Source organism: Gasterosteus aculeatus, chromosome 18 (genome assembly GCF_964276395.1).
Source record: "Gasterosteus aculeatus chromosome 18, fGasAcu3.hap1.1, whole genome shotgun sequence".
Lineage (NCBI taxonomy): Eukaryota > Metazoa > Chordata > Actinopteri > Perciformes > Gasterosteidae > Gasterosteus > Gasterosteus aculeatus.
The window spans coordinates 4,159,189-4,174,487 of record NC_135706.1 but is presented as its reverse complement, the minus strand read 5'-3'; the positions used below and the strand labels follow the sequence as shown (position 1 = coordinate 4,174,487).

General features: G+C 42.1%; 2 protein-coding genes across 2 annotated transcripts; one reads left to right on the top strand and one right to left on the bottom strand.

Annotated features, from left to right (window-relative positions):
- Positions 1-271: 271 nt before the first annotated feature.
- On the top strand, positions 272-3,131 carry lyrm2 (LYR motif containing 2). Its single transcript, XM_040161430.2, has 3 exons — positions 272-384; positions 1,112-1,252; positions 2,775-3,131. The coding sequence occupies exons 1-3, from the start codon at positions 340-342 to the stop codon at positions 2,853-2,855; spliced, it is 267 nt and encodes an 88-aa protein (XP_040017364.2). The 5' UTR covers positions 272-339; the 3' UTR covers positions 2,856-3,131.
- Positions 3,132-4,981: 1,850 nt separating this feature from the next.
- Positions 4,982-12,840, bottom strand: ufl1 (UFM1-specific ligase 1). The gene is made up of 19 exons (XM_040160928.2): positions 12,583-12,840; positions 12,224-12,369; positions 12,081-12,109; positions 11,847-11,944; positions 11,174-11,288; positions 10,882-11,012; positions 10,145-10,203; positions 9,909-10,055; positions 9,495-9,670; positions 9,239-9,418; positions 8,802-8,928; positions 7,629-7,751; positions 7,334-7,454; positions 7,092-7,258; positions 6,805-6,935; positions 6,548-6,628; positions 6,386-6,471; positions 6,102-6,282; positions 4,982-5,409 (listed from the first exon to the last, which is right to left on the bottom strand). Exons 1-19 carry the CDS (start codon positions 12,657-12,659, stop codon positions 5,197-5,199), a joined length of 2,388 nt encoding a protein of 795 aa, XP_040016862.1. The 5' UTR covers positions 12,660-12,840; the 3' UTR covers positions 4,982-5,196.
- Positions 12,841-15,299: the final 2,459 nt, after the last annotated feature.

Genomic DNA, 15,299 nt, shown 5'->3' with positions numbered 1-15,299 from the left:
TCTCAGCAAAATACAGCTGGTCTAATACGCCAACTCTGCATTACCAGTAACTGGATTAAAAAACACGCTTCCGGTGGGGACTGCAACCTGATCAAAGCGTCTTGGACAGTTAATCCGTGGATAGATACAGAGCATTTTATCCATATTGGTTTTGTTTATTTCATCACAGATATAATTCCATTCGCTAATTATATGAAGTGATAGATGTGAGTGATAGATGCGTTCTGTATGTTCCGGTACAGTAGGTGGCGCTATGAGCCTCATAGGAGACGTTGAAGCCCGCTATTAAATTAGAAGAAGAAGAAGCGCTCATAACATCCAATTCTGAAACCGGTAGAAATGGGAGTCTCAAGGTTACCGTATGCAGCGCTTTCTCTGAAACAGGTAAATACACACGGCGATGAAAGGAGCGCTGCACTTTGTGTCGCCGCGAGCTGGACTGCTTTTCACACCAAAGACCTTTTTTGAATTGAAGCGTAATTCCACATGGCCGCAACCCCTGTGCTGTCCTGCTAGCGGGATTAGCCTGCTGGCTAACTTTACGCACGCAAACGAACAGCTGACCACAACATTCTCTCCATCTCAGTTAAGACATAAAAACAAAACATACTAATACGGAAACCTTTTGAATGCCCCAATTTCGAATGGGCGATTTGGTGTATGTGTTCGGCTACGATATGTCCAAGGCAGTAAGCAAGACACATTTCGTTGCTGCGAAATGGAAATAATGGCCTTTATTTCAGCCATTGGTAATATTTTGTTTTGATTTGATCAGCGATTCCCAAAGTGTGGGCCGCGAGAGGTCATTTACAATAAATAAATAAAATGTTTTTAATTTTCAATTTGGATAAGTTTGAAATGAATATAAAAATATTTATGATTTCAATTATGTGTTGTTCTTTTATCTGACCTATTTTTGATCCGTTCGGTTAATTTAATTTAATTTTTAATCGGTTAAATTCTTAAGGTAATTTAATCATCCCTAGTTTATGTTTTGATCAGAGTTGTGATTAAAGGTTTGGGTGGGCCGCAAAAGATTTTCAGATTTCAAATTTGTCCGCGGCATTCTTTTGTGTTTTAGCTGCTCTATTAACTGCTAATTCTTTGACAGTTCTTACAGAGACAACGGGTTTTGGGGATCTACAGAAACATGATGAGGACAATACGGAAGGTTCCAGATGAGGCAGACAGGAAGTACCTCAGTGACTGGGCGAGAGAAGAGTTCAAGAGGAACAAGAACGCCCAAGATCCGGTAAAGAGACAATGTGCTCCACTACGCACCCCGTCAGTCTGTTGGACAGAGCAGGAGTTATGTTAACCAGGACATTACCTGAGAGCTGGACTACATCGACACTAACGCAGGGTTTCAAACTAAACCCCCACATCCACACAGGCATTCATTCTAGCACGGTTTTCTGAAGGAAATCCATCCATAGTGGAGCGCCTGACTTCAGATATCACGTTGCCGTTCATGTTCGCTGGTCATGCTGGTGCCAGTGTAAATAGGAAGTTTGATGCTTGCTCAGATTTCAGTGAAATACGATGCGAACAGTGAAATATTTCGCAAAATAGAGAATTCTCTGAGTAAGCCTAAAGTGACTTATCAAAGCGGCTCCTTTCCACGCTTGGTCATTTGAAAACTCCTAAGGTCTGTCTTCTTGGGTGCGTTTGAATGTCATTGGCTTCTCCTTCAAACGTGTCTCCTCGTGGATTGTCCCCTTCACATCCAGGTGTGAAGCTGCTGCTGCGATCTGAGACCTTCTCTGTCTTATCTTTCACTCCCATTCCAACACATTCAATGTTGATACATTTGGCTTTATGCCTCAATTAGTGAATATAACAAAGCATGCATAGTTTGTCTTCGTCTTATAACTAGTACACTTTAATTACAACCCAACATAATGATCACAGTTTGTCACACTACATCATAAGATCTAATATGTGGTCAAATTCTCAAGACATTTGTCTCAATCGGCTGTCTTGCATTCAGTTGCTTATCTACTACCTGACAGGAGAAAAAAATCCCCAAAAACCCTCTTTGGGGGGAAAATTGGGAGAAATCCATAAAGGACGGCAATTAGCATCTGTCCCCAGGTTTTAACATCACATTGTGACAGAATGTTGATGTGTACAGTGTTTATATGATTTACATGACTATAAATTGTGTTTGATTCATATTGCATTCACTTCATCTAACACGCTAATGTAATAAGTAATATCTAACATCACACAAACTACAATTCTAAACTAAACATTTCTACATGTACAATAATTTCTATGACTAGGCGTGCACTTCTACTTAAATCCCTAACAGTGTTGACTCTTTTATCCATCCATCCATTCCATCCATCCATTGTCAAACCGCTTATCCTGCACACAGAGTCGCGGGGGGGCTGGAGTCCATCCCAGCCAACTTTTAGCAGACTCTTTTTAACAGAATAAAAATGGCAGTTCTAACTGCATAACAGCTGCCAGTGCAGACGACAGATCCAGCAGAGCCTGTAATTCGTTCTCCGATTTGAATTAACCTTTGTAACCAAGGCCAACAGTAGTGTGGATGTAGCTTACAGCCGTAAATGTTGTCTTCGGTTAATCCTGGCTGTAGATGTGTTCAGGAGGAACCTTCAGTCCAGGTGGGGAAATCCCTGATATTTCTTCTATTTCTATCTGTAAGGTGTAAAAAAATCAATTCTGAACTTATGGTCTGCTTACCTGGTGATGGAATATGTGTAGAGACACCGTACTCAGTTTCTTTCTCCTCATTGTTCATTCAGGATGCCATCCGCATGATGATCACACAAGCCAACAACCATTTGGAGGATCTGCAGAAGTCTTTGGCTCTGGCTGGCAGTTAAATACTTGGACCTACTGGGGACTTATTTGGATTAACACTGTGTGGACAGAGAAACCTTCTGATGACAGTAGTGTCGTTGTAGCGACCGATGAGATGTCTTGACACTGCTTTGACTGGACATCTTTTTAACGGATGGATTGATGGAACTATCCCAGAGGCCTCATCCTGGAAAACGTCCTGTGCTGCTTCTCAGCACAAAGCTATCAACCTATTTGCCAGACTTTTGTTTGTGCTGTATATTTTATATATTGTAAGTATTAAAAAAGGAACAAATTAACCTGAAGTCAGAACTGTTTTCTTTTTTTACAAGATGTGTTCAGGCATTATTCATATTGTTATTGTTATATGGTAAACATATCACCATGTATGAGCTTCACTTCATTAAGCATACAGCAACACAACTGAATTCTTAATGGGCTCAGGCCCAAAATTGAAGATAGATAGATAAATGCTGGTTTATTAATTAGATTGATTTAATAGATGTTTTCTTTTCTTTGAGAGCTTATAAATGCATATATTTCTTTAAATGGAATAGTTTCTCATAATAAACATTAACAGGCCTGACCTTTCTAAATTTGAAGGTAAATAGCAATTGTATGAAAGGCCTTACGACAATTATGAAGACATTAGCAGTATTTGCTGACTGCAAGTATTCTGTAAGAGGAAAATAAATGAGAATTAAAATTGTAGCTGTCTGTTGAAACGTATTATGACTGCACCTCGTAATAAGTGGTCTTGCATGATTATAAACACAAAGGGTTTTATGAAGCCCCACAAATGCATTATAAACATGACCGTCATATAACAATAATTTGTTATATACAAATGTTCATGGGCAAACTGATATTTTCACATAAATGAAAGCACTGTTGCCTCACAGCAAGAAGGTCCTGGGTTCGATTCCGCCCAGTGGCCTTTCTGTGTGGAGTCTCCATGTTCTCCCCGTGTCTGCGTGGGTTCTCTCCGGGTTCTCCGGCTTCCTCCCACAGTCCAAAGACATGCTCTGGGGATCAGGTTGATTGGGGACTTTAAATTGCCCGTAGATGTGTGAATGTGAGTGTGAATGGTTGCGTGTCTCTGTGTAGCCCTGCGATTGGCTGGCGACCAATCCAGGATGTACCCTGTCTATCGCCCGAAGTTGGCTGGGATGGACTCCAACCACCCCGCGACCATGTGTGCAGGATAAGCGGTTTGACAATGGATGGATGGATGGACAATGAAATGTGTATGCCAATTAAAACATACATTTGCTATTATTGTAATTTACTTTGATAAATGTTTTAGTTGTTTCAGTCACTGTTTTATTGGCTGTTTGTGTGCTTTTTTAATGCACTTATTGTTAGATAATCATTTAGTCAGTAAAACAAAAAATAGAAAATCTACTAAACAAATTCTCACATTGAAGCAATTGTACTTTGGCGTCAAAATAGTCAATTCATTTGCTGAGGTTTGAATAATTGATTAAGAACATAAATATTTCTGCTCTGGTGTTAAATGTGGTAGAAACTGTAAAACATCCATACAATTAAAAAGCCTCCAACTGTCCGTTTCAGTAGATTGTCAGGACACAGGGCAAAGCCACTCAAAATGAGGTTTCGTTGACGCTAAGGTTACAGATATCCAGGAGGAAATACAGCATTGTCTAAAACATCATTGGCATTTGTGGTTGTAATAATGTTTCTGACCAGAGAACTTGCAGGCCTCTGAAGAAGGGGCCCATTGCAGGGCAGGGTGAAGGGGAATGGACTCAACTCAAAGTTGGTGGGATCTGACTCTACATGATACTCGATCAAATGAAGCCCAAATGAAAGTATGGTAAAGCTTTCCGATGTGGTACATTCATTGTTTATGTAACGGCTTGAATAACTTTTATTCTGTATTACATCGTACATCCGTGTTTGGTTATGACAATAAGTGACCCTTGAATGTTTTAAAAAAGTACTACAGTAAATTGAAAAAGATATGATAGTAAGTATAGCATACTATTTTAAAAAAAGTTGTTTTAAAAAGTGTTTTACTTCTGCTGCTTACTTCTAGTGTATTGTGTCATAAAATAGTATAGTATGTTGAAAACCCCCACAAAACTAGCACTGTAGTTTGAAATGCGGCTCATTTACTCCAACCATAAACAATAACACACTGAGTCTCTTTAATCAATGCATGAAAAAATCAGAACCTCATTGAGGATTTTCATGTCACATGTTTACAGAGTGACATCCCAAACAGGAATTTCCTTTCAGTCCACATGGATAAATCACAAAAATACATTATCAGCTGAGTTAAAAGTATTCATTTTAACATGTAAAGGAGGTTAATTAACCCTCACTCCATCTCTGACATGATCAGTCCTCTGTGACGGCCGTCTTCCCCTGGGACAGCATCAGGTCTTTGAGCTGCGGCGTGAGTGCCGCGAGCTGCATGCGCACGCCGCGGACCTCCTCGTCCTGCTCCTCCACCTTGTCATCGTCGTCCGCCTGCAGCTTGCTGCTGTGACTCTGGCTCACCAGCTGCTTCACCACCAGGCTCTGGTAGGAGGCCAGCAGCTGCTGCTGCTCCTGCAATGGCACACGCACACAAACACGCAATTACAGACCGTCAACGAGCCGGAAAACTGGATGCCGATGAAGCCGTGGCCATCGTTTGCTGAAGCATTTGGACCAAACGGCGGCACACACAAACATGCCTCTCATGTTGTGTTCTTGTGGGTTTTCATGTAAATGCAAACATGTTAAAAAAAAGGGGCTGACGTGTGTAATGAAATGGAGAGAACACCTTTGCACTTGATGCCATAAGGGGTTTTGACTTTCAACTTAATATAAAAAATATTATTCCTGAAGTAGACACCAAAGATGCCACCAAAAGAACTTAGCTACTGTTTCTACCATTACATCCACTGTGACCCACACAAAACCATTTGGGCTTTTAGAGGGAGATCCTCAGTATCATCTCGCCAGACAGACTTCAATCCTTTCACCTCTAAAATACGTACGGTTCCTACCAACATAAAGCTCCTACCAGCCCTGCAAAGTGTTACCAGAGGAAGTATGCATCTTTAGTTATGAAAAGGTCTACAACTAGTAAAATGGCAATATGGATTCCCCTCACACAAAGTGGACCCGCAGTCTGCTGCAGTCGCTTCATCCATCGCGAGTTGTACCGAGTGCGACGTATAAACACGCGTTTCCTCAATTGCGTGGCGCCCAGTCGTGCGGCCCGGTCCATGAACCGGCGGAGGGTCGGGACATACCGTGGGTATTCGCCCGGTGAGCGTGCCGATGATCTGAGGCACGCAGCGCCCGGGGGCGTGCAGCATGCAGTGGGTGCTGGCCTGAAACAGCAGGACGCTGGTCAGGTGGAGGATCAGCGCCGGATCTTCTGCCTCCTTCAGCTGCTCGGTGAGAGCCTGGCGGTGCAGGAACAGCGCCTGTCTGGATGACACCCGGTTCTCCCACATGTCAAAACCACAACAACTTCAAAATGGAAGCATTTTTGAATCTGAACTAAATCCAGGGAAAAAAGCGTTGACCTTACCTTTCCCTTTTCTTGTCTCCCTTCTTCAGCATCAAGCCACACACCTCTGCGCAGGTCTCTAAGTTGGTCAGGAAGTCTTCAACAGTCTGCAGGGGACAAAGGGCAAAGGCCTATGTTCAGTGCGTCGGAGCCGGCGATGGAACCGAGCAGGAACGTACTCACTTTGCCATTAAGGCAGTTGTGGAGCTTCATGAGCGGTCCTTTGGTCTCATCCGACAGCTTGCCCAGAATCTTCACTCTGACCTGAGGCAACACAGAGATCTCGAATGAACCCCACAGTGCATATCAGACATTGGCGCACACACGCACAATTAGCTCCACGTTGATTTAAATGTTCTCTCGGCTCTCTGCCTCCCTGTCTGAAACTGCTATTTAAAGCTACAAGGCTACTAGCTAGGTGCAGAAACGTTTCCCCCGACCTCGTTGGTGATGGTTGCGGGGTTCTCCACGGACATCATCAGGTCGGCGGCCAGGAAGTTGACCAGGATGTTGGTGACGTCGGTGCACAGGGTCTTCAGGATGTGTTTGGCTATGTGGACCTGGGTTTCATCTGCATGACAAGACAAACTCAAAATAATACATATAATTCTGGCAGTTCTCAGTGCTAATCAAGTGGGCGATGTGTGTGGGTGACTTTCAAAAGATCGTGTCACAATCACTCAAATCTCACAAGCAAATAATTTTTTATGACGGGAGCAGACCTCACCAGAGAATAACTTGTTGCCTTTTTCAAAGAGTCGGATGTTGTTGAATAGATTGGTGATCTCCTCTTGCAGATCCTTCATGCTCTGCTTCTTGTTGGCCCGTGACGGGGAGCTGGAGGACGACAGGAACACCGCCCGCAGTACCTCCTGGTACGCTTTAGCTAAAGGCCTGGAGACATGTTCCCAGTGAGCGGACGTGTTGGAGGAGAGAGAGCCTAGCTTTGGACAGAGGGCCGGGTCTCACCTTACTAGATGCTCTGCCAGCTCAGAGAGGATTTCTTCGGGGCAGTCGCTCACTCTCTCCTCTAGAACTGCTATGATATCCTCCTGGGCCATAAAGGGGGCGGCGGACTGTTTACTGCGATCTTGGCAAAAAAAGGTAAAACACACGCTAGTTAGTCTCACAGGAAGACTACAGTTATCTTTGTCTTTAATGACTCTTAACAACCCAGGGGAAAGATTTGTTACGCTCTCGTTACAGTAAAATGCCTCACTGAACAGGCCAAATGTGTCCCCATGGAGACTAAACGGGACTGTACTTTGCTGGGACGGGCCGCTCTCCTCGTCGCTGTCCTCGTCTTTCCTCCCTTTCTTCTTGGTTTTACGGATCCGGATCTCTCTGGCGTTGCCTCCGCCTCCTGATTTTACACTGCCGCTGCCCTCTGGGACACAAACAGGGAAGAGATGAGGGCTAAGCGTCTAAATATCACATGTCACGTGACGGTAAGCGGTGGTGCCGGAACTCTGCTCATTGGAGAAGTGACTCATTCTGCCTCAAACGCACGTATCAAAAAAAGGAGCAGAAGCTAAACGTATGTAGAGTTTTTTTTTCTATTGAACAGGTATTAGTTGCAGGCTGGTAACTCCCAAATTAATCTTGTAGGTTAAAGGGAGTTTTAAAGTACGCAGAAAGAAACTTTCCCCCTTCAGTAGATGAATGTGAGAAGCCACGGCCCCTTGCTACTACTCCATCATACTGCCACAGCTACTAACTGCACTCCTAGAATAAATATAAGCGGGAAAAAAAGGGATTCCCATTTTAGCGAGTCATAAAAAACACACTGTGATGCGTCATCTATCTTGAGTGGTATGTTTTGATACTGTGAAGGTAATACAAGTGTAATGACTTTATTTAACCATATTCAACTTTCTTCAACAAAATTGCTGTTTGCTAAAGTAAATATCTAAGTATTTGAAAGAAACCTCTGTTGCGTAATATTGTACATTTCAATTTCAGGAATATATGTATATATATGAACCAGAAGCGACTGACAATGGGTCTTACGCTGTAAGTGACTTACATCCCTGCTACGAATCAGATAATGGAACGTACTCATTCACCAGCAACCCTTCCATATTATGTGTTTCATTATATGTTTTCCTTGGCGTATTATCTGTTGTCACAATAGTAATAATCTCAGTTTTCTCAGTCAGCTTTCATTCATTCAATATATATAAATAATTGTATTGGATAACTCCAAGCCCCGGTTTTAAACTATATACCAAGTCGGTAAATCATCTTGTTTTTTAACAGGACAATCCCACTGCCTTAAGGCTCCGTGACATGTCACAAGTGTAGGCAGCAAAAAAGAGGGACCCACATTTCTAACACTCAAATATGAGAAATTGGCCTGGCCAATTGGGATCGACACTTCTCTTTCGACACGAGTCTTTCTGTGTGTGTGGTCTTGAGTTGAGCATGGCAGACCCACCAGTAACCTTCTTCTTGCGCTCTGCATCTCTCTTGTCCTTTTTAGAGGTTGCTGAGCTCTCAGTCAGCATGGATGCTTGCTTTAGATCGTCTTCAGTTATGAGAAACACTGGATTGTTCTTCACCTCCTGAGAGGTTAACAAAACAAAAACACACTATGTGTTAACATAGTGAATGAGGGAGACTTTTGGTCTTATACACAACTTTCTCTCTCTGCATTGCTTTAGGTGTGATTGACTCGCACGCTAATCAGCTTGATCGATCCAACGAAGAGTTTACAGGCGGAACCACCCAGTGAATATCGTGAATATCCAAATTACCTGTTGAATTTTTTAAAATGTATTTGCATTTATGTTCAAAACGAAGAAAAAAGACTGACTGAAGAGAATTCCTTTTACCACACCGTAGTTAGGAGACATGCGACGGAGACGGCTGTACCTTCTGAGCTTTCTGCTGCATGGCGTCATCGAACAAAGAGAGGCAGTTGCTGAGGAACTTCTCGCTGACCACAACAGTCTCTCCCAGCACTTGGGCAGAGGACAGGACATTAGTGTTTCTCATTGCCTGCTTGATCAACATCCCGACGTCCTCCATGGACAGGCAGCTGGGCAAAATCGCCTAGAGGAGCGAGAGTCGGAAGTGAGTAACAGAGGCGACTAATATTTTACCATAAAACAGCGAGTTGGGTAAAGACCTGTATGTCGGTCCACGTGGCGGAGTTGACCGCTTCCTCCACGGAGGCCTCCACCTGGTCCACCAGGGTCTGACCCACACAGGCGGCCCTGAGGAACAGCAGCTTGCTGGACTTGAAGCGCTTCCTGATGTAGCTGGTGGGGTCCGGGATGCCCAGTCGGACCAATGAGTCAAACTCTGTAGGAGACGGATCATCATCATCAGTGCATCCACCTACCACTGTCCAATCAGAGGCTACCTCCAATCACGTTAACGGATCAGGAAACTTGTCATGAATCAGATAAGGACGAAAGACAAAAAGGAACTTTTAGAGATCCTGTCAACTTGTCTACAGTCAAACCCAACAGCCGACTGTGGTTAGCTGGTCTGCGATGGCGTAGGCTACACTTAAATAAAGAGAATTCAAAACCTGCACCTAGATATCCGTTCTGCTGCAGGAAAGCGTCCACCCACGCGTTCTGCGTCCTGGAGTAAATATCGGGGATGTACACAGCATTGTCCTGCCGACCTCCAACCACACTTCCCTTTAGGCGTCCTGTATTCACCAGCTCCTCCAGGACAGCTGGCGACAAAAACAAAACCCAGAGCTATATCAAAACACGCAGCAGCATCGCGCCCAGTCAAATGACCAAGTAAAGAGCCTCTCCTTACAGTACAGGAGATGTTCCTGGAATCCAAATGTTCCGATCATGCCGCTGACAGGTGTTGGCCTTCAGGGATAAAAATGAAAACAGGAATTTAATGTCACATTCTAAAAGCAATGCAATTAAGAGGAGCCTCAGGCAAGAACATTTTCATATTCTTATCCTAAATGTCCTTGTGTTTGTCAACTTATACGAGGGTTACGGGTTTGAGTCACTAATCTGTCACAACTGTGCAAAATTTGAGCAAAGGGATGGCGTGGAGAGCAGATTGACACCCCGGTACCACCTGCTGCGTACATGCTGCATTCCAGCTGACTCGGAATGCGCAAAACATCCAACCTCCTACTGGAAAACTACAATGAAACACCAAATAAAGTTGGAGCTTCCGCTTAACCCGTGCGAGAAAACGTCTTAAACAAAATTTGCACACATGCAATATAATCCCACTCTCAGTCCTTCAGTTGTGTGCTCATTGCTTCTCCGACACACGTTTTCTCCAGAAACGTACTGTAGAAAAGATGCGTGTGCAGGTCTCGCTGCTAATATATATACGTATGATCTATAACCCATTTACTGCATACAACAGCTGGCCAGACAACCTAACTACATCAAGAATCCAAGGTAACATATGGAGAGTAACTCTCATACAGATTTTTGAGGTGTAATGTATTTATAAACCAAATTGCCCCAAACTTTGTTGCACGTGTTGTTTGTGCGTGAGGCCCAATGTGTGAAATGTCTTACCTAGTGATAGCACTGAAGAGCCCACGGATTCTGGCTTTGTGACGAGCAACAAAAGCTGGAGTGAATATGATCCCCTTGTTGTGCTGGTCCAGTTCTCCCTGGATGAGCTTCCCGAGGCGCTTTGACAGCTCCTGAGAATGATCACAAAACATACATGCATTTATTCTATCATAGATTTATTTCAACATGTAAAAACCATTGATGACCATTGATGCTCGGGTTACTAATCAATACGTTTTTGCCTAATTCCTCTGATATGATAAACGCATGGAAGCTGCACACTGTGACTCACCTCAGATAAGAAATCTCCTGGGAGGTCGTAGTTTTTACAAAGTTCAGTGATGCTGATCAAACCGGCTTCTTGCAGCTTGTCGTTCACATTCTCAGCCAATCGGTTCAGGTACGTGCTACGGAAAAGAAAAAAGGAAGCAACATAGTTTGTTGCAAGTATACAAGTTGACCAGTTACTTTCCAGAGTATTAACGGCACAAGTCCTAATATTCCTTGAAACTCCTTTTTTATACATTTGAATCCTCATCATTCATGATCCTCATCATTCATTCATCATTCGTTTTGAATCCTCTATTTGTGTAATTTCCCTTTCATTTACGGTTATATTTTGAGCTTTGACACGCCATATTCTTTTGTTCCAAAATTTTTTTTGAGTCTATTGCTTTTTCTTTTCTTCAACTATGGAAATAATTCATCAATATCCACCACAAGAATTTCCTTCCGGATCACTAAATGTGTATCTTACATTATGCAAGACTTTAAATAAACATGTTCAAATAAAAAAATACCTTTAATTTCTAGCCATGGAACAAACGACATGTCTTTCAAACTTCACATCTTATAGAATCTATTTGCACATATTTTACTCCGCTTTATGGAGAGAAATATGGGCAAACTGACTCACATTGCCTTGAGGTTCAGCACTAGTGTGATTAAGGTATATTAATACTCACTCATCAATAAGTTGTCCCAGTAAAAGATGCACCCCTTTATCAGATTTGGCAATGTCCCCTGCTCTACTTTCAACATGGATCCAATCCACATTGATAATCTGAAAAGAAGGAGGGTACAGACCGAATTCTTTAAAAACCTTTAATATCACATTTTGAGAGAACATGTGTATATTCCTATCTATAGCTATATGATAGGAATATACACACGGGGCTCAAAGCAACTCTAAAACACACCTGCTGGAGATCCACGACGTTGATTCGGCCTGTGAAAGAGAACAACAGGCTGTATTCATTGTTATCTACAATTTACTATTATCTAGTTATTTCTCACAATTTCTGGAAGATGTGTTCCATTCAACTTTGAATGTGATGCTGACCTCCGTGCACGTAGAGTTCATCCCGGATCTCCCTGGTGATCTGTGCTGGAGTGATGTACTCCTTCCCATCAAGCGTGTGCACCACATCCAGCTTCTTGTCTTGGACCAGTTTCCCAATGATTTCAATGCAGTTCCTCTCCGATAGCCTGAAGAAAAGAGGTTCACGTTACTAAATTGTCACTAAGGCGGCTTCGCCCTCAAATTACAGACAATTGTGTTGGTTGTATTGTTGTTGTCATCGACAGGTGTAAAAAGAGAGGCGACAACTAGCTGGCTTAGCGGAGTTACTTCTAAAGGAAAGTTGCTAGCTCATATTAGCTTTGCTGCTAACAGCTGCTTAGGGCGAAAACTGCTCGTACCTTTGCACCGTGTCCGCAAACTGTGCTCTTTGGAAATCAGCAGCGAGTCTTCGGATTTCTTCCCAGTCAGCCGCCATCCTTAAAAGCTCAAGTGCTTGCGAAAGCAGTCAGCTGTCACTGGGTTTCCTCAACCATCCACAATCAGGGAGCAAGTTCCAGCTAACTGGCTAACGAGACAGCGCTCTGCTTAGCCACACGTCAACATTTACAGTGACGTATGACGGAGAGCCAAAAGGACCAAATCTCATCCACCCGAATCAAAGCGCGCAGAGCCAATGGTGTCCTATACTGTACTGCCACTCTGGGCACACAGATGCCGTTGAAACGAAGGAGTCCTTTCGAGGATCCAAGTACCCCAATGGGATGGGGCAGGTAGACGGAAGCAAGCGAGCAATTCAGGGCAGTGCTGATTTTTTTTTAATCCACATTTCAGCAACAAACCCTACATTCAGACCTTGTATTTCTATTAACAACATTCAAACAATTGGAGCAGAATATTGGCTGTGAATAAATAAGGAGGACATCGAATTTGAAATATGATACAATGAAAATAGTTGCATAAAAAGCATGTGTATACAAACATACAAGAAAAAATAGGGACTATAGAGTTACCATATTTATAGATATATAAATATATTTATAGAGTTTTTTTTCCGGATCCCATTTTCACCAGCTTCTTTCTGCGGTCAAAACCAATTCCATTTGACATTCCCAGACAGGGAAATATCTGGAAATCCCCTTCTTAAACTTAGCATTCCTGCCTTGCCAACAGAGTGAAACATGATATCAGAGCGAATGGAACTCAAGCTGCAGAGCAGGCCTGCTAACACTAGGGAGCAGTAGACCACAAGCAATTCCATTCCTTCCAGGACGCCTAACTGAAAGTGCTGTGTTGAACAAAGCACTCCATCATACCGGCAAAGACCCGGTAGGAGTGGAATACTGTAATTATATGTCATATGCATACTCACTGCAGGCTTGTATGTAATTAATTGCTAGTTAATTTTTCAAAAAGCACAATCTTGATGAGAAACTGTCCTTCTGTGTCTGCCGAAAGGTACTCACAACCATGGATTCTTTAATAACTTCTTTCAGAGGCCAACCCGTATAACCGTCCTCCATATGTGGTGCGTATATAGTGTGGTTGTAGTCGGATACTGTGTGACATACACACTTTCTATGAGAGTCAAGAAGAAAGAAATCAGCCTCGGGTAGTTTTAGAATGGGGAGAAAAGTTGTAAGTGGATTTGTTCAAACTTTAGGATATATTATGTGATCCTCTGCCTTCAAGCTCAGGTTTGAATGACCACTCAAGGTAAAGGAATATTATAAGATTAAAGTAACTCGTGGGAGGGGGGGTTTTGCTGGTTTCAAGGGAGAATGTGGGTGGGATACGCAGCGTTTCTGGAAGTGGAAAAAATGGAATATAGGAAGGTCCCGGCCCGACCCGTTTGACTAGTAGATTTTTATTATGTTTAAAAAACATAAACCTGGTCGGGTGGCGGCGTAAGGCTGGACGCACCTAAGTCAGATAGGATGGATGAATGTTTTACATTAAACATCTTGTTGTTTGTGGCTGTGTGGAAGTAAGCGTCCGTGTTTCGATGGCTACCAATGATGCCAGCACGATAGGACTGAATATGAGATTTGTTGTACATTAATATAAAAGTAAACAATGAAATCTACCACCACACGAAAAATATACACTTTTCTAGTCTGCTGCAGTTCTCTGAAGCAGCTGAGAGGGAAATTATTTTCCTTTATGACAGAAATGGAATTAATCTTTTATTAGCTTTATTACGTTTTACACTCTGCAATTCTAACATGAGGATGGTGGGGATTGCTGATGTTTACCTTTATCACTGACAAAAGTTATGAACAATTTAAAATAGAACTGCTCAGGGATTAGTCATGTATATGACAGATCAGCCACTTTTAATTAGGTTTCATGTTTTTTATCAACTGTTAGTGTTTTGTAAATGTTTTCCTGTTGTTGTGTGTTTGTTTAAAGGGCAATCCAAGGAAATGCATTGTTAAACTTGTTCAACCTCTGTGTTTCTGAATAATGTATATAGAATATATATATATATATATATATATATATATATATATATATATATATATATATATATATATATATATATATGAATTTCAACAATTGTGGGGCAGAACATTTTAAATCAATTAGCAATGAAAATATTTCAAATGTAAACATATTTTCTTAATAATCTTACCAATATTCAGCATAAAATGGAAATGATAAGAAACCGTTCCTCAAAATTGTACTTGATTAAATGAAGATTTATATTTCAGAGTACCGTTTCTCGTCTGACTCAAAGGGACATTTTTCCGCTCAACCCTTACATGCAGGAATAGTATTTTTATATTTTTATATTTAAAAATATTTAAAAATATTTTTATATTTATTACCAGCAGTGCTTCAGTACAATTACATTCACTGAAGAAATACCTCCAGTTCTACACGCTTATTTTAGTCCTCCTGACTCTGTGATTTAGTGAAGAAACTGCTGATTTCTGTATTGAGTATTCACACGGAAAGTATGCAGAGTTATGTACAAATATGACTTTGACTCTCTTTCTGTCATCCTACCCTGTGAACCTTACTTTATTCTCTGTCATGCTGGCTTTGCAGCAGTGTAAGCAGAGGGCTCCCTTAAACAGACTTGAGTCAGATTGGATTTATACACACACCCAAT